Raw genomic sequence first — 19,936 nt, 5'->3', positions numbered from 1 at the left:
TTGCAAAGTGCTGACATACATTCAGTAGCTGCTTAGATCAGTGTCAATAGACTAAGAAATACTAGAATTTCACTCACCAAAACTAAAGCACAACCTCTGAGTATAAATAAAACCATATTATTTGTCAGATAATTTAATGAAAAATGATTTAAAAGGCACTGACCGCACATACATGGTTTGCACATCACACAGTAAAGGTAGCCACAGCCCTAACTTAAACTAAGGAAAGAAACCAACTGGATTTCTTTCAGTTTCATGAAGGTGTTTCACCTCTTATCTTCTTCAGCTTCAAAACCAGATAAAAAGTCCCAGGTAGTTAAACCCTAGTGGGGCTTGTCCCTTTAGGTACTTGCAAAACAGAACCAACTCTATACAACGCGGGTTTCTATAGACAAAAACATGAATGTGTCATGGGCTCATCAGTGTCACCCATTGCAGCCAACCTCTACATGGAGGAAGTGGAAAGTAAAGCTCTTGGCACTTTCAAAGGGAAAGCACCCAGCCACAGGTACAGATACTTGGATTACACATGGATCAAAATCAAAACCCAAGATCTAGAAGCCTTTACTGTTCACATCAACTCAGTGACTAAAAACATAAAGTTCAGCAGGGAGGATACAAGAGATCATAGTTTGCTGTATCTAGGCTGTGCACATAGAGGATGATGAGAACCTCAGGATAGGGATTTAAATTGGCGAGTGGGACTGTAGCCTGAAGTGTGTATGGTTAAATGGGACATGTTTAATTTCTGGTCATTTTATGTAGAAAATTTTCTCCTGAGAGAAATAAGTAGTGTACTATATTACTTTTATGAAAAGTCATCTTTGTAATATGTGTAATAATGACATTTCTTGAGTAACAACCCCAAACTGATCACGGGAAAGAGGAGACATACCTCCAACATGCACAACCATATTACCACGGAGGATGCAATTCATAAGCACTACTGTAATGTCTTTGATATGCTGTTTAGCGATGGCGGTGACTCTCAAAGCAGAGCCAGTGAGAACTGATAAGGAATTCAATCACTCAGTGATATCATTAATGGAATCCAAATCACTACATTTTCTTCAGTTCCCAACTGGTGAACCTCCACTGCTCAGCCATTGAGAGGATACTTACATACTGCATAAGAGGCTCCAAAAAGTGGTCAACAAAATGCAGCAGATCATTGACTGTTGTTACAAAAGACTTCAGCCATTCTACATCTCACCTGTTTGACCTACTGCCCTCTAGGAGGCACTGCAGTCTATCCAAATCAGCACCAACACTCTCAGGAACTGTTTTTTTCTCCTCAAGGCATCACTGCTGAACACAGACACCTCCCACTCAAACTCACGCATCAGTGTTTCTCAAACCCATAAATAACACACACACTAAAGCATGCACATCACCACCACGCAAGTCAATTTACAATACAGAGCAAATTTGTACATTTGAATACTCTGGTACTTTTAGATGTGATGATGTTTAATGATAAACATTTAACGTTTAATGAAGAAGCTTCTCGGATGAGAGGTGAAACGTCTTCAAGTAACTTAAAGAAGTCCAGACGCTTTTCTTTGCAAGCTCCTTTGACTACGATGACCTGGATGACTGAGAACCTTCACAGACATTTAATGATAAAGTTTTCAGTTTCAGTCACTGCATTAAGCTCTTACTAAAAATGTAATGTTTGTGTTTTCAGTTTTCTAATTTCTGTTGACAGAAACTGTCAATTTCTCAGCAAAGCTCAGAAATTTATAGTAAATTTATATAAATTATGGAACTTTAAAACTGTCTTTTTCGAAGATGGAGGGTAAATGGGACCATCAGTGGCGATAGATCAGTTGAGAAGCGTGAACGAGTCAGAGAAAAAACCTACACAGACAGAAAGTGTAAAACAAAACAGGATGTTCAAACTTCCTGAGTCAAGCTTTACAAGAACTTTGAAAGCTTTACCAGAATTTTGAAGGCACATATCAAGATGCGTTGCATTTTATTTTGGGGCGCAATTTTGTGGATGTATTCATCTGAAACAAAAGGTAAATAGCTAGTTTTTATACTAATATTTAAACTTGTATCCTACAATTTATGTGCCCATCATTCATGCTCCAATCAGTTTAATTTTTAAAGGCATGTATGCTGGTAAATAAAAACCTCCCTCGGGTGCTTTAAACCTAAAGTAAAAAAAAGTAATAGCCTGTTTTTAAAATATAAGCTATTTCTCTTAAAATGTATGGAGCAAAAGCAAAAAGCTATCATGAAAGTAAATACTGAAATAAAGTAAAGATACCTAAGAAGTCTACTTAACACGGTAACAAAGTATTTGTACTTTCTTTCTAGTACGAACTAACAATGTAACAAAGTATTTGTACTTTGTAATTTCAGAGGTCTGCTTTTTAGGTGCTCGTTTGTAAATTTCATTGAGCAGGGCTCTAGACTAACATTTTGCCTCGGTTGCATTAGTGCACTTAACTTTTTTTCTTAGGTGCGCCCAAATATTTCAAACGCATTGCAGAACACCACAGTTTTACATGTTCACCTTTTTTTTTTTTTTGAAAATTGCTGTCCATACAGACAATATTGATTTATAAATGGTTAACTATCAATCTTGTCAACACAAAGTTCTTTATTTGGAGCACAGTTCTACAAGAAAGATAAGTTACTGAAAAAGTGCTTGTGCTTCAAGTGTTTCACCGAGCTGAAATTTAAACTTAAAACATCTCAAGATATATTAAATAAAAAGTAAATCTAAATTAAAAGGACCTCAAAGTGTCTCAAAGGCTTAAAACTGAACATCTTAATATCTGAACAGTTGGATATTTTATGGACGATCCTCCATTGCAGTCACATGCCCCTCAGATGGCCAACCCCCCCCTCCACACACACACCTTTTTTTTCCCAATGTGTCTGTGATGACACCAATAAATGTATGTGGGGTTTACGTTTAAGCCATTTTTCTTGTGAAGAATTATTTCAGACTTGGGGACATTTGGGCAATGTATTTATCCTGGTATATAGTGTGTTTTCTGGATACTAGGCTACTCTGTCCGTCAGCACTTTTGAAAGTACACACACGTAGGCCTAAAGGAATAAAGGAATATCTGTACCATGGCCAATCAGAGAGGTCCTGCCCTTGACTATCTCTGATTGGTTTGACCATGATATGGGCATGTTGTGTATCTGTTGTTGACCACATGGAGACTTTCAGAGTTATGAAGACTTTAGTTTTTTACTTGAACAGCTGGTAGCACCGATGCGACGTCAGACTTTTTTAGTTGCACCATTGAGAATTTAGGTTGCGTCGCACTCTAGAGCCCTGCTGAGGAGTGAATCCTCCCTAGGATGTTGATTTAATCTTCATAGGAGCCACAGTATCCTGCACTAAAAAAAAATATATAACAATTTTTTTTTTAGTGCGTGGGAGGCCAAGAGTGCAACTTTCAAAGTAACCCTAACTGACCTGGTCTTTGGTTGATATATAAAGTAGAGTGAAAGATTGTTGGAACTCCTTTGCTGCTGTTATTTACTAAGAAGACATTGAAGAGCCCATTAGCCCATATATAACGGGGCGATCGTGGCTCAAGAGTTGGGAGTTCGTCTTGTAATCGGAAGGTTGGGGGTTCGAGCAGTCTCTGTCATTCACCCGTTGCCTACTGGTGGTGGTCAGAGGGCCGGTGGCGCCAGTGTCCGGCAGCCTCACCTCTGTCAGTGCGCCCCAGGGCAGCTGTGGCTACAATGTAGCTTGGCATCACCAGTGTGTGAATGGGTGGATGACTGGTTGTGTAAAGCGCTTTGGGGTCCTTAGGGACTAGTAAAACGCTATACAAACACAGGCCATTTTTTGGTGCAGTTTAAACAAATAAACTATATATTTTTTTTAATTTTAAGGGTAACTTTTTTATTATTTGCCTTATTTCTGATCTGGAATCACCGAGAAATATACTAGGGCTGGGTATCGTCACTGATTTCTAGAATCGATTCGATTCGATTCCGATTCACAAGGTCCCGAATCGATTCGATCCACGATTCGATTCAATTAGATTCGATTCGATTTAAATCTGGGAAATTTTGCCTCAGACAGTCAGAAATATTATAATTCAGATCAGTACATTTACATATTTTTGTATCTATAAAAAGGAAGCTGACACTCGCAATGCTTTATCAAAGGTGTAAGCATCACAGCAGAGGCCTTTGTGTCAAAGTAGCTAAAGATAAAACACAGAAAAACATGAAGGTTTTCCTGGCCTGGGATTTTATAAAAATATTCTGCAGTACATCAAAAACGAAAGAAAACCATTAATCAACATATGAACATTACCTCTGAAGTTACAGTGGTTTTATTACAGACACAGCTAAGCGTTTTGCATTTTACATAATTTTAAAAAGTTTACATTTGTTCAGTAACCTATTGAACAGCAGAAATTAGGCTTTCTTTTCGGAAGTAAAAGGGAAAAAAACAGCGGTAACAACGGTAGACTTGTGCGTAACAAGCAAGCGAATAATGCAGAAAACAGATTTTTAGACGGGAAACTGTTCTTGAAGTATACAGAGAGAGCTGTGCATGAAGTGTGGTGGAAGCAAAACAGCAAAGTAAGAGGGAGTCCATGACGATGTTTATGTGAAGCGTAGTTTGGATCTTCTTTTGCTGCTGGTTCGGTCAATAATGTTTGGAGAGAGATAAAACTAACAGTTTTAGAATCAGCGCAAAAAGGGCATAAACACAAAGCTCGGACCCGCCGAAACATCGGAATCAGCAAGCTGTCGGCTTTCAGCCCCGACCGTGTCAGTGCCGTCGGGTGAGAAAGGCGACATCTCACTGATTCTGTTCCGTCGGCAGGTCCGAGCTTTGTGTTTACATCTTTGTGCAGAATCTGTGTACCTGCTCTCATTTACTGTTTTAGCTGTTTGGTGGTTCTTGAAATTTTGTGAGGTTTAACCTGAGATTCTGGCGTTTTGGGCAAAATAAATTAATATTAAAAAAATCCATTCAGGATTTTAATGAATCGATATCACATTATCCAAGCCAGAATCGATTTTAATCGATAAATCGATTATCAAAACCCACCACTAAAATATACCCTTAAAATCCCAACACACAGAGTCTCTGTGGTGATGGGAATTTTAAGTGTATAACAGTAGGAGATAAGCTGCAGAGAGATGTGTGAGACTCTGCTTACTGGTCCAAACCCTGGTCATGTTTTGATTGGTTTAATATATTTGGTCATATCTCGAGACATGAGAGTTGCACTGTCTGAAGTGAGATTGAAGCTGTATCTCATAAAAGTTTGGGTTTTCCACAAACATAATTTCCTTAGGGATGATTAAAGTATTCTGATTCTGATACTGATTATCTGATGTGTGAAACCCATAATGTTTGGTGGGTGCCACAGACAGCAAGCAGTTAGATGTAAATGGACTGGTTCTTATATAGCCCTTTTCTACTCTGAGAACTCAAAGTGCTTTACACAACTTGCCTCATTTACCCATTCACACCAGCACTTTTTTTCTATGCCCATGTGACTAGACAATAATGAAAATAATCAAATGATAGGGTGGAGCAGTGGGTGGTGTCAGGAGAGGTTGACCAACACAGCTGGTCTCCATCGTTCAATCATGCCTGCCCCTGTGTGAGTAGATTACCAAGACCTGACCAAAGTGCTTTGTGAGGTGTGCAAAGAGCAGAAAAGCTCTGGTGAAAAAAGTACTACAAAATAAATATCCACAACACTGCAACAATATTTGTGTCAGGTCTTTTTTGTATTACTGTTGTGTTTGGTTTAACAGAATTGGAGCTGAATGTTCATGATTCTGATACTTTTTGGTTTCTTTTCTTTTAGGGCTCCAACATGTGTTTGTACTGCACGGAAAGGACTTACACTTGGATGTAGAGAAACCTGTTAAACTTGAGAAAAAGACTGACTTTTTCTGGAAGTTTAATACCAGTAATTATGTTGGTAAAATCAGTTATAATAAAGAGTCAGTATTGTTTGGCAGCTATGAAGTAAGAGCTGATTTTTTTGGCCAAAATTACTCTTTGGTATTGAAAAATGTAAAACACAGTGACAGTGGAGATTATACTGCAGTAGTGACTGGGGGAAAAGAGCAAAGGGTAGGTGAAATCAAGGTCATAGTCCAAGGTAGGTTTATTTTTGTCATTTTCATTTCAAATATTGACACAGCATATATCTGTGTTAATTCTATTCACACCTGCTTTTAATTCCCAGATCCAGTGTCTCCAGTTAATCTGACATTGACCTCCAGCAGCTCAGACTCCTGTAACCTGACTGTAACCTGCACTATAGTGGACCTGAACATCAGCCGTACTTTTAGATGTGATGCTCACAACTGCTCTCTGTTGGAAGAAAATCCCAGCACCACAGACATGCTTTCCTCTCTGATTGTTTACCTGCAGCAAGACACTGTCTTTTGTAATCATAGCAATGAAGTAAGCTGGAAAAATAGCATGATGGTGCTAAAATCTCAATGTGACACGAAGTCAGGTAAGATTAGATGCCAAAGAAATAATGAATGAAAATTTAAAAGATATCCTTTTAAAGATGTCATGCAACAGAACTTTAGTGAAATACAAACTCTAAAAATAAAAATATTTGAAGATTGAGTTTTCTACTCTAGCAAAAAAAACAAAAACTGCCTTAAATATCTATTATTATTATTTTTTGTATTAATAATATCAACTTAGAATTGTACAGTGCCTTTGTAATCAGTTTTGTTTTTCCTTTACAGGCCACATAGATGCCAACAATACCACCGTGACTGTGTGTGTTGTTGTTGCTGCCATCATCATAATCCTCGTTATAGGTTATATTCATCATCGAACGAAACATAAAAGTAAGTCCAAGCAAGTATTTATCAAGATATTGCAAAAGTAAATAAATAAAAAAATCGTCAAAATACTTGTTGTTGCAAAATACATTGCTTGTTATTATTAACCCCGCAAATGTGGCTTTTCTGTGAAGCACTTTGATGTACCAGAGACTTTTAAATGTGCTATAGAAATAAAATTGAAACTGAAACTTTTGCCAACGTACTTTACTAATCCCAACTATGAGTGACCACTGTTTCCATTCCACGCTTTGCCTTGCTGAAATGTGAAATCTACATGCATGTAGAAATTGCAACAACAGCAGAGGGAGATATTTTATTTCAAGCCAACATGAAAATAATTATCTGAAAGCATTTAAATGGACATTATTAATACATTTACACGTGTATACATATATTAAGAACCCTGGAATGTACTTCATCATACCTTTTTCCTCACTACTGACTTTGTTGCTTTAAATATTTTATCTTATTCTGCTGGTACTGCAGCGTTCGCATAAAGTAATGAAACTTCTGCATGTGTGTCTTTTTTACACTTTGGAAAGGCGAAGCTTGAAATGGACGCAGTGGACTGGTGTGTCTATTACATGCTCTGCCGTGATATCAGGTTGGAGTGCCATGCCAGGTCTAGTTTATGTGTGAGAATTCAATTATTTTGATAAAATTTGGATTTAATGTAATATCAGCTGAAATGACTTAGGAATGCAGAATAATAGAAATCGTCAGTTAAAGCCTGCAAAGAAAAATATAAGTTAAAGAAAATCACTACATATTTATTTATTCATGTCTGACCACCAGATACCAGGGAAACCATTGAAAACACAGTGTATGCAGTTCCTGAGGTAAGTGTGGTAAATGAGATTTGACTTAGGTAGAAGCAAGCAGCCTCTAACTGACACATATTTGTGTTACTGGTCACACTACGTGTTTTTGCTCAGGTGCTTTGAACTCAGTCGCTCTGCTGAATCTTTTGATGTTCCAGTGTGAACAGTTGCATCTGGGACGCTGCAATCTCGCGATTGCGCCTCCGGCTGAGCCGATGTCCACATCGGATGGGAGGAAAGCATGGGAGGCGTTGGGTGAGGGCGTATCAGTATCAGTGTACGTGTGTGCGTCTGTGTGGGGATGTGTATCCTGTGTTCAGCCTGAGAGAGTGTCCTTTCGACTATTAGGTGAAAATCAACAGTCCGCAGCCTATGCAGGTGGCCTTGTGGAATAGGGCAAGAGAGTCAGTTCGTTCTTGGTATTGTATCTCTGGGAAGAATTGTTGTTGTTCTCCTCGGCATCAACCTTCAAGCATTGTCCAGCTGGCGCCGTCGGGGTGGGGGTGTTGTAAATGTTGTTTTGGGATGAACAAACTGTATCAATTTTACAGTTGTTCTTAATGTCCATCACTGGTCTCCTGTTGTATCATCTGTTTTAGAACCGTGAGCTCCTCCAAGATCTTTCCCATATTGCGTTCAGTAAGAACAGTCTGAGTACTCACAGCTCTTCCCGCATTTTCGATAATAGCGGCCAGCCTTGTGGGGTTTTGAAAGGCATTCACCGCTTTCTTCAATTTCCGATAAGCCAGGGCCAAGCCAGCTCCGATCAGCAAGAACCCCGTTATCACGGTTCCGAACAGGTAGATGTCTTCAATGTCCTCAATAGACAGTCCAACCAGGCACACAACGTGCCACTTCTGCCACTCGTCCATCGATTATCCAGCAGGGAACGTCCCTCCAGGACACTTGGGCTCTCCCGAACCCAGGCTTCTCGTCGAGAATAGAGTGCCAATTGCATTGACAAATATCCAGTTATAAGAACAAGTGACACAAGCAAATGTCATAGTTTGTTTACTAACTGGACAACTAGAGGAAGGACAGAAAGGCTATTAACTATTAACTGAAACAAACAGCCAAAAAAAAGGCTGTGGCACCCTCCAGCCTTAGAATAACCCACACTTGATTGTTCTATTCAGCTGTCGGAAGCATGGAAAAACATGGAAAAAATAAAAAAGACTCCCCTCACTGGTGAATCACCAGCACAAAGCAAAACTAACAATTTCATCTGAAACTTAAAAGTTAAACAGGGAGGACAGCCAAAAAAACAAAAAACAACAACAAAAAAACCCCCCCCACAGGCCACAAATCCAACCCAGCAGTACCATTACAACATCTTCCCTTCGCCTCCAGGCAGCTGTAGACAGTTTTTCAGTGGAAGAACATGAAATGTAGTATTAATTTTGGCAGCAGGTAGTTTTAAAAGAAAAGCTTTTGCATTGATGATTTTCTTCGTTCCGAAGGGTCCAGTATACCTGGGTGAAAGTTCTTAGTGACACAAAAAATGAGTGACGAAAATCTTCTGAAAACAGAGACAACTGTTACTTCAACAGAAGGTTGGTATGGAAGTAAAGAATGAAAGGAAGAGAGACCAGCTACACCAGAAGTTAGAGCATTGTGTGCATATTCTATCCATGTATAAAACAGCTTCAAACCCTTAATTTAGTCTTTCAGTTTGGACCTGATTTGAAATGATCTTTTTCAGAATACAAATCTACAGTGAAGATAACGCTGTTGCCTTGTGATCAAAGTAAGCAGGAGACAAGGTCTGAAGTTATGTGAGTCAGCAAGGACTGTAACTAACCTGAGGTGGGTTAGGAAACAGTTTTATTTCTAGCAAAAATATTTGTGGGTGTCCTTATCTAGAGTGGTCCACCAAGTGGCAGGTGAACTTGGCAGTGTGGGCCCAATGGATAATCCATGAGTGTATTGAGAATGACCTATAGAGTTTGCTAGGATGGGCTTGAGCTGGAATCTGGCTCAATAGATTAAACATCTGGTTAAACAAACTTTATACCTCCCAACGCACAAGATAGTGACAAAGTGGTCTCTTTAGCTGGTTAACTAGATTCGGTGGAGAACTGCTGAGACAGCATCTGATTGAATGTTTCATGAACCAGAGTGTTAGCGAAATTAAAATGACCCCAAAACAGTGACTATCTAGCCTGCCTGGAGTTTAATCATTAGATTTTGCAAGAATGATATACTCCTGTGGCCAGTCTGATGCTTGCCCCCTTCATCCAGTGCCTCCAGTCCTCCAGAGCTATCTTCCCAGCTAATAGTGCATGGTCTAAGATATAGTAATTCCTTTATGTGGAAGACAGACAGTGGGAGAAAAAGACACAGTGGTGGAGTTTAGCTTTAGAGCCAAATTACCTCAGCCACAAATTGCTAGTGTAGGTCTAGTGCTGAGTTGAAGACTCTCCCTAATTCTTGTAAATTATTCTTAGCCTCTGAAGTGCACTTGCAGGTCATTGCACTGTTGATTAAGAATATCTTAAAAGTATGTGTTGAACACATTTTAATAAAATGTATTTGGATAAAAAAAATTATTGTAATTTTCTTTTGCAGTCATGGATACAGGTGATCTTTTGTTAATCACAGTAAAATTCCTGCTTATGTTAATGGCACTATTTACAAATAAAGTCTTTCTATTAAGTCTGAAGCTATCTATAATTTATTTTCCAGGTTATCCGAACAACACCACCCATGGAACAGAGTCCAATCAGTGATACTTCTCCAACATCCACCTATAGCTTTGTGAGACCTCACTCTGGACCCAACAGATCCACTGAGGCCAGAAGCAAAGCTTTGCCCGAGAGCTTGTATGCCCAGGTAGAAATTCATCCCAGATCCTAAAATCTCTTCAGAAAGCTTGAAACCTGGATCCCCCGTAGCCGGTTACCAAGATTACGTGAAGTACCCTCAGAAGGTCTACTCGATGATGTTAATGCAGCACTATGGATGATACCTACAGCCACGCTTACCGAGACTAACAAGCTGATCTACAATACGGCAGCAGTGATCAGTGAGATGCTTGTGAGACTGCTTTGAACAGCACACGAAGGACCTTCATCTGGTGGTTCTTCTTCTCCTTTAGTTTGCACCGAAACACTTTCCCTCTGCTTGGAGTGGATATATAAGATTGTGGGGTGTTTCTGATTACAGACCTTACGTTTCTATGGAGAACCACAAGAGTCACACGCATCGAAATAAAGAATTCTGTGCTTAAATATTGAATTGTAGAATGAATTCTGCATTTGTAAATTCATTTTTTGAATTCCAGTTTAATAAACTGATTTTCAAAATGCTTTTTAAAAACTTCATTTCAAAAACGTTTTTTGAATTTCAATTTAATAAAGTGATTTTCTAAATGCTTTTTAAAATGGCGATTCCACTCCTCATTTCAAAATCCATTTCCCTTTCCTGTTCGCTCAGGAAGTTCTGCATGTGTGTCCATGTCATGTCATTCTTTGGAGAGACAAAGTGTGAAATGGATGCACTGGACCAGCATGTCTATTATGCCTTTATGCATTCATAGTTCTTAAAAACTCCATCTTATCATCTCTTGTATTACCTGCATGGGTTGATCATTATTTACACTGGGACCAATAGTTCCGATTAACCACTAGCCAATCAGAATGCTTAGCAGTCCCCCCTGCCTCTATAATCAAGAGCTCAGTCTGATGATATAGTTGCAGAACATAAATCTGAGGGACTATAAGCGGACTAATGTTGCATTCATGGAAAGTACATTTGTTTTGTGAAAACTCTGTTTCATATTTTATGTTCTGAGTTAATTAGATCAGGAAAGCGGAGCCATGCTTGACACCGTGTTATTACTGCCAATGTAAGAACAAACTACTTTGTTACAGGTAACAGGTAAGAACAGAGTCTGTTAGCACTGCTTCACTATTTCAGCTAATAAGTTTATTGTCATTGGGGAGAGCTTATGATTTATAATAATATACCAGTTTTACTGCCAACACCTATATGTAAAACCTAAAAACACATGTCAGAGGCTAAGTGGGTGATTTTGAGTCGAGTATAGTGCAAGGTTGATGTTAAAATGATACATTTTTTTGGGTGTAAATATGATTCTGTCTTCATTATCCCATATATGACTGTGTTCCTGTGATTTTGACCCTGTATGTCTGCTTCCTGCCTTACAGTAGGTGCGGCCTTTTTTTGTGTAGCTGACTCTTCTCTGCAATTAGTGAGCTGTGCATTGTGGCTGCTTACTCCTGCTTTGTGAAGAGGAGCGTATGTTGATGATTTAACATCACTTTTATGTTTAGTAGCCAACTCTTGTCCTCCTGAAATACAAAGGGACCCCAAATCTTCTCAAAGTGAGCTGCAATCCACTAAAGAAAACCATGGAAGTCCAAATCCTTCTCAGAATTATAAGACAATATGGCAATGCTGATGATGAGCAGAGATGGAGCTGAATCCAAGTCCACTTTGTAAGTCCACCTTCTGGGCAGCCATCAATCCGTCTGGTGTCTCTGCTGGAATTTCCAACTGTGAGCTGATTTCCAATTTTATGTCCAATTATATATTATAAAGAATAAAGTTACAACTAGCAAAAACACACAAAGAAAAGTATCACTTCTACCTCTTCTTAAAGTCAATAAAGAGTTCTTTTACTGATGGCATGAAGTTGGCTTTAATGTTAGTTGTAAGATCTTGGGGTTGTTACAGCTTCACCTTGATCACAAACTACGCCACCGTCGAACTAAAACATAACATAAAATCCAATGAGATAGTAAGACGAGTGAATTAAAGACATAAAATGATCTATATAACATACAAACATACCTCGCTGGCTGACCCATGCTTTGAGGCAGAAATGAGCACTTTACAGATACTTTTAAGAAACAACTTTCTCTGAATTAAATTGGCTTCTCTTGCTTCAACTTGCCATGCTCACATATCAACATGGGCGTGCATCTCCCTCAGGTGCACCAGTGGAACCAAAATGCAGTACAATAGTTCCTACATGAGAATTTTCACAATAAATGACCTAATGGCATATAAAATATGCATAGTGCAAAACAAAATACATTAACTGAAAGTAAGGCAGTAAAACTCCCACCAAATCACAAAACTATTGTGATTTCTACTTAAACATTATAATAGGAACATGTTTACAATTTAGCATTTATTCTGCTTCTAGCAATAACACAGTTTTGTGTACTGGCCTATCAAGGTACACTGGTTTGACAGTCCTTTTGCCATCCTTATCCAAGGTTGAATCACTGAGCAAAAGCTTAACCTTTCTAATTCTTCCATCTGCACTTGGATATATCTCTGTTACTCTTGCCAATTTCCACTTGTTCCTTGGAGAATTGTCCTCTTGGAGAATAACAATGTCATTCACCTTTGCATTCCTTTTATCTCTTTGCCAGATTTGTCTCTGTTGAAGATTGAGAAGGTATTCCTTTTTCCACCTAGTCCAGAATTCATTGGCCAAAAACTGAACTTGGCGCCATCTCCTTCTTAGGTACAGGTCCTGGCTCACAAATTCACCAGGAGGAGGTAGAATAACACTGGACTTCATCATGAGAATATGATTCGGTGTAAGAGGCTCTAAATTTGGATCATTTAGGTTCTCTACTGTTAATGGCCTGCTATTCACAATAGCCATGACTTCATAAAGAAATGTTCTGAGTGAGGAATTGTCAAGTCTCTTAGAAGTGTGATCCAAAATAGAAGTTAAAACACTTCTAATAGTTCTAATTTGCCTCTCCCAAACACCTCCCATGTGACTTGAAGAGGGGGTGTTCAGAACAAACTCACATCCATATTGTTTCAACTGTTCTTTGTCAAAATCCTTTAGTGCATTCAAAAACTCTCCCTTAGCACCAACAAAATTAGTACCTTGGTCACACCTAATTTGTCTTACATGTCCACGAATAGAAATAAAACAACGTAATGCATTCATAAAGGCATCAGTGGTAAGGTCATCCAGCATTTCAATATGTATTGCCCTAGAACACATACATGTAAAAAGAAGACCATACCTTTTAAGTTCTTTTCTACCCTCTTTTACATAAAAAGGTCCAAAACAGTCAATGCCACAGTAGGAGAATGGGGGTGTTGCTTCCATTCTATCCTCTGGCAGATCGGACATCCGTTGATCTTGAGTATGTCTCCTGTACTTTCTGCAGGTTGTGCACTTGTAGATGTGAGAAGCAACTGCATTGCTGCATCCTGTGATCCATAGTCCATTGGAGCGCAGCTCGTTGACAGTTATTCCTCTTCCTTGATGTTGCACCTTTTCGTGGTAGTGTTTAATAAGTAAAGACGACACATGACTTGATTTGGGAATAATGGCAGGATGTTTGATATATGGGTGCAGAGTTGCTCTTGTTAAACGTCCTCCCACCCTGAGCACTCCCTGCTCATCAACAAATGGACTTAGGCTGTACAGCTTGTGTGTCTTATCCTTCAGTTGAATGTCCTTTCCTCTAGTTAAGTCCTTGATTTCTTTGCTGAATGTGTTTTCTTGTGCAAGTTTTATTATGAACAGTTCTGCCCTTTGTCTGTCCTCAACACTTGTGTTTTCACCCTTTGTTTGGGTGAGTCCTTTAAAATCCTTCACAAATTTCTGTAGACGAGCAATAGCTTTAACCGCTCTTCTCCAGTCTGAGAATTTGGTGAGACGGTCTAGTATTGTTCTCCTTTCTTCTACTTTGGTGTTGAACACATGTACTGTTTTTAGCTCTGGATCATTGGGCTTGACTTCCGTAAACTTGCCATTTTCAACAGGTAGCTCGCTTTGCCACAAAAACTCTGGACCTTTAAACCAGTTAGAGTTGAGTAGCTGTTGGACACTGAGTCCTCTTGATGCATGGTCTGCAGGATTACTTTCAGATGGTACATGATGCCACTGTCGTGGGTCTGTGAGTGACCGTATCCTTTGAATCCTATTTGCCACAAACACGTGAAATCGCTTTGCATCATTATTCACGTATCCCAACACTACCTTGGAATCTGTCCAGAAGTGTTCTTCAAGATCACTTATCTCCAGTTCATTTCTTAACATTGCACTTGTTCTTGCGGCAACTACTGCAGCCGTTAATTCAAGTCTAGGGACAGTAGTGACCTTGGTTGGGGCTACACGTGCCTTTCCCAGGACTAGGGCACAATGAACATCACCCTTTGATGTTACTGTTCTTAAATAACTGCACTCTCCGTAGCCTGTCACACTAGCGTCTGAAAAATGGTGTAATTCACACTGTGCAATGTCTGTGTTTGCAGGTAAGACATGTCTTTGAACTTTCACCTTTGACAGGTTTTGAAGCTCTAGGAGCCAGGATTCCCACTGTGTGCTGAGATCATTTGAGAGTGGCTCGTCCCATCCAACTTTCTCTTGACATAACTGTTGCAGGATTTGCTTTCCTCTTAGGATGAACGGTGCCACAAATCCCAGTGGGTCATACACTGATGCTATTGTGCGCAGAATTCCTCTTCTTGTCATTGGGTGCTCTTTTACAGTTATTCTGAACTGAAATTCATCAGCAGAAACGCACCACTGAACACCAAGAGCCCTTTCCATTAATGGCTCTCCAAGTGCCAAATCTAAATCCTTAATACTTTCTGCACACTCTTCTCTCGGCAATGACTTTATCACATTTTCACTGTTTGATATGAACTTGTGTAATCTTAGTTTACCTGTGCTACACAGTTCTCTTGCCTCTTGGACTAGTTTTATGGCTTCTGACTCTGACATAACACTAACAAGTCCATCATCTACATAAAAGTTCCTTTGAATGAACCTTACAGTGTTTGGAGTGAACTTTCCCTCACCTTGCGTGGCTAGATGTTTTAACCCAAAGTTGGCACAGCCAGGAGAAGAAGCAGCGCCAAAGAGATGAACCTTCATTCGAAAGACTGAGGGTGGAACGCTTAGGTCACCATGCTCCCACCACAGGAAGCGTAAGTAGTCCTGGTCTTGAGGTGTTACATGAAACTGGTGAAACATGCGTTCCACGTCACACATTACAGCAACGGAGCCCTTCCTGAACCTACAGAGCACTCCCACCAAAGTGTTTGTGAGGTCAGGCCCTGTAAGCAGGTGCATGTTCAGCGAAGTGTCTTGATATTGTGCAGAGCAGTCAAAGACTACACGTATCTTGCCGGGCTTCTGAGGGTGGTATACCCCATGGTGGGGGATATACCAAACAGGTGTATTACAGAGTTCTTTCTCCGGCACTTTCTCTGCGTCACCACATGCTATCATGTTCGCCATAAAATTTGCATAGTCTGTGTAGTACCTTTGGTCCCTTTTGAATCTGCGTTCGAGACTACTTAAACGTTGCATTGCACTTGGCATGTTATTGGGAAGATCTGGCCTGTCGCCCTTGAAAGGCAGTGGCATTTCATAGTGTCCATCTAGCTTTTGCTTTATTCCTTCTTGTAGCTTTGTAATAAAGCGGACATCTTCTTGCGAAATGCTTGTCTCTTCCACTGCTCTCTCTGTAAAGTCTGATTCAAGTGCTTTGATTACATCTGGAAATGTTACTTCCTTTACTTGTGTCTTGCAGATGTAATGAACCTTATTCTTTAGTTTTGTGGGTGACTCAGTCTCTGGTATAACTTGTTTTACAATGATGCGGTGACTTACTCCAATTACATCATTACCTGTATCACATGAATCACAGTAGCTGATGATGCTCCAACCCAAATCTGTTCTCTGAGCGTATGGCTGGTTTTCTTCACCACATACGACCTCTCTGGGCATTAAGGCTTGTGTGCAGTTGTACCCTAAAAGGAGTCCTATATCACAGTCCAAAGGGGGTGCAATATGTTCAGTGAGATGCTCCAAATGTGACCATGCCCTTGCAGTGTCTGGAGTAGGAATATGACTACGATTAGCGGGTATAAAGTCTCGTGTGTAAACAACTGGTACAGTGAGTTTCTTCTTGGAAAACAGTCCTCTTATTTGCAGAGCTTCAAGTTTTGTGCATGGTACAGTAGTTTTCTTGGATGACATTGTAGATAGATTGAGCTTAACTTGAGTTTTGGTTGTGTCCAAGTTATTTGCTACTTCATTAAGAATAAATGAAGAATCACTCTGTGTGTCCAGCAGAGCGTAGATCAGTACTTCTTTACTTGGCTCATTTTGTGTGGATACGTAGACTGGGACTATTGCGGATGTCTGTGTGTTTTTACTTTCATGAGTCACTCTATTAGATGTGGTCTCATTGACTATGTCTTGTGACTGTGTTACCTGATGCTGGGTTTCCTTCAGTTCACTTACTTGTTGCTCTTTAGGTGGTTCTTTCTTTGCCTCTTGTCTTTGTCTTTCTTCATGCAGGCATGTAGGATGCCGTTTTGAGCATGTGTTGCATGTCATCTTGTTGCTGCAGTTCTTGGAGAGATGGCCACTATTTAAACAGCCAAAACATAATTTTTCACCTTGAATGAATTTGACTCTCTCAGCGACAGGTTTCTCAGTGAACTTACGACACTTGTGTAAGCCGTGTCCTGCTCTTTTACAAAACACACAAGAGACCATGCTTCTTTCAGTAGAGTTAGTTGTGAAGATTTTCACTGTATCTTGTCTCTTAGGAATGGGTGTAGGTTGAGGTTTTGTCTTTGGTTGGTCAAAGTCACTTTGTCTTATGGCTTGGTATGATGTAATGGGATTACATGCGATACTTGCCTCCATTGACAGGAATGTTACAAAGTAACTGAAACGTGGGAATCTTTTGTGCTCCAGCTGGTACTCTGTAGCCTTTCGGTTCCACCTGTTACTTAACCAATCTGGTAGTTTAGCAGCAAGTCTTTGATTCTCAATGCCATCATTGAGAATGTTCAGATTCTCATTATTAGTCATTGCAGATTGGCAGCTTTGTAAAAAGTCCACAAACTTTCTTAGCTCTGCACTATCTTTTCCTGTGACCTTTGGCCAGGTGTGTAACTTGTCTCTAAAGGCCTTAGCAATGACAAAAGGCTCTCCATAACGTTCATTGAGCATATTCCATGCTGCCTCATATGAGTCTTCAGAGCCAATCAGAAAATAGCCATCTAAGGCTTCCTTAACACAGCCACCAACATACTTCTGTAGAAAAAATATCTTTTCGGCAGTGGGAATGTTCTTTCTCTCTATTAGAGTCTGAAAGGACGCCTTCCAATGCTTAAACTTAAGTGGATCCCCACTAAATACCGAGGGCTCTGGAATAGGCAGTCTATTAGCTGACATAGCTTCTGCCAAAACCTTTACAAGCTCACCTGTGCTCTCATAAGTGACATTTAACTCTCTTCGTGGTTGTAAGGGTTGATTAGCAGTATTCTTGGACTCTGTTACCTGTAAGTTTGCAGGGTTTAGAGTGACTCTTTCTTGCTTTACTGAAATGTAGTCTTCCTCATAAACTTGTAGTTTTGCCTGTGCTGCCTTGAGTCCTTTCAGATTTTCCAATCTTTCAATTTCTCTTCTTAAGTCCTCAACTGACCTTCTCCTCGCAGCACTTTCCTCTTGTTGTCTCTTTATCAGGGCCGCTTTCTCCTTTTCTCTTTGTAACTTGCGCTCAGTTTCCTCCTTTTCCTCTAGGAGACGTTGTGACATTGCAGCAGCTGCTTGCTCTGCGAATATGCGTTTGTCTTCTTCTTCAAGCATTTGCATTCTTTCTCTGTACTTCTCTTGTTCTGTCATTATCTGAAGCACAGCCTTTGTGGCTTCATACTCTGCTGCAGCTTCTTGTCTTTTGGAGGAGGAACCATTAGAAAGAACTGTATTGGCTTTAAATGGACTATGAACTGAGACACTAACAGAGCTAGAGGATGTAAATATAGAGCCTGCATCAGGCCATACAATCTCCTCTTGAGTTTCTCCTTTAATGTGACATTTGATCTTTTGCAAAACTACTGTAGTCACTGATGTGCATTTGTCTAGCTTGGAACGCATATCATGAGGTGGTCCATCCATTGCTCTGTATTCATCATAAATATCATTAAGCTCGGCTGCTTCTCTTTGTACAACGTTCATGTGACCTTCAAGAATGTCAGGTGGATCTCCTTTTATAACAGATTTTTTTGCCACCTTGATTAATGCTTTCCATCTGTCATAAATACTGTCAAAGCGACGTTGCAACCCTTGTAACCTTTGATTATGGAATTCTTTTCCCTTTTCTGTGAGCATGCGAGACCTTTCACTTCTACGTTGCTCTATTTGCACTGTTTGCTCTAAAGAGGTTTCATCCACTTGCCTTGCAGCTTGTTCTGCACTGGGAGCTTCAATTTCTGTCTCATTTGTGTCTGACATTTTGTTTTTCTTGTAATGCATTTATTTGTTGATGCAAAATCTCCCTTTAACTTGACTTGAGTAATGAATTGTGAACTTGGGTGCATTAATTCCCTTCTTGCTAACTTGTGATGCTGTTGTTGTCAGGCTTAACACAGTTCCTTATTGTTTCTCCTTCCTTGTGTCATCTTTCCAAACATAAACTTTAATGTCTGGCTTCTGGACATCTTTATGAAGAAGCAACTGTGAACCTGTGTGTCCATTAACATTTGCAGCAGCTTGGTCCTTGGTGCACTGGCACGATGTTGCCACCAGGGGGCCGGGAATCATGCAGGTCCGAGTTCGACTATCACTTCTACCTCTTCTTAAAGTCAATAAAGAGTTCTTTTACTGATGGCATGAAGTTGGCTTTAATGTTAGTTGTAAGATCTTGGGGTTGTTACAGCTTCACCTTGATCACAAACTACGCCACCGTCGAACTAAAACATAACATAAAATCCAATGAGATAGTAAGACGAGTGAATTAAAGACATAAAATGATCTATATAACATACAAACATACCTCGCTGGCTGACCCATGCTTTGAGGCAGAAATGAGCACTTTACAGATACTTTTAAGAAACAACTTTCTCTGAATTAAATTGGCTTCTCTTGCTTCAACTTGCCATGCTCACATATCAACATGGGCGTGCATCTCCCTCAGGTGCACCAGTGGAACCAAAATGCAGTACAATAGTTCCTACATGAGAATTTTCACAATAAATGACCTAATGGCATATAAAATATGCATAGTGCAAAACAAAATACATTAACTGAAAGTAAGGCAGTAAAAAAAAGAATGATTTAGCACTTTAAGCCTTTTCACCCTCTCTCAGATGTAATGAGAAGTGAACCGAACTTCAGTCTCTCTCGATCCGACCGTTCTCCACATCAACACACAAACCTGCTTTGTAATTTCCGAAATTGCACGTACTTGATTCCTCTCAGTCCCTTTCACCAGAGATGCGAGTGACGGATGTGAGAATAGGGTATTAGAAAA

The 19,936-nt window shown here is 39.8% G+C and overlaps 1 protein-coding gene and 1 long non-coding RNA gene across 7 annotated transcripts; one reads left to right on the top strand and one right to left on the bottom strand.

Moving 5' to 3' along the window:
- Positions 1-1,890: 1,890 nt before the first annotated feature.
- On the top strand, positions 1,891-11,035 carry LOC113009876 (SLAM family member 5-like). Of its 6 annotated transcripts, none has more exons than XR_013903295.1 (8): positions 1,891-2,024; positions 5,823-6,122; positions 6,210-6,485; positions 6,730-6,834; positions 7,627-7,670; positions 7,767-9,205; positions 9,355-9,458; positions 10,338-10,477. XR_013903295.1 is itself a non-coding variant. In XM_026148444.2 (6 exons), the coding sequence occupies exons 1-6, from the start codon at positions 1,967-1,969 to the stop codon at positions 10,506-10,508; spliced, it is 954 nt and encodes a 317-aa protein (XP_026004229.1). In that variant the 5' UTR covers positions 1,891-1,966; the 3' UTR covers positions 10,509-11,035. The 6 variants fall into 6 exon arrangements, 2 of the variants coding, with proteins under 2 accessions (XP_026004229.1, XP_080149036.1); XR_013903297.1 differs by having other exon boundaries at positions 9,355-9,427; positions 10,338-10,475; XR_013903294.1 differs by having other exon boundaries at positions 7,767-9,458.
- Positions 11,036-19,288: 8,253 nt separating this feature from the next.
- Positions 19,289-19,933, bottom strand: LOC145421737 (uncharacterized). Its single transcript, XR_013903105.1, has 2 exons — positions 19,460-19,933; positions 19,289-19,376 (listed from the first exon to the last, which is right to left on the bottom strand). It is a non-coding gene; the product is annotated as an uncharacterized LOC145421737 (long non-coding RNA).
- Positions 19,934-19,936: the final 3 nt, after the last annotated feature.

Source organism: Astatotilapia calliptera, chromosome 18, assembly GCF_964374335.1.
Source record: "Astatotilapia calliptera chromosome 18, fAstCal68.1, whole genome shotgun sequence".
Lineage (NCBI taxonomy): Eukaryota > Metazoa > Chordata > Actinopteri > Cichliformes > Cichlidae > Astatotilapia > Astatotilapia calliptera.
This window is presented reverse-complemented; position numbering and strand designations above follow the sequence as displayed.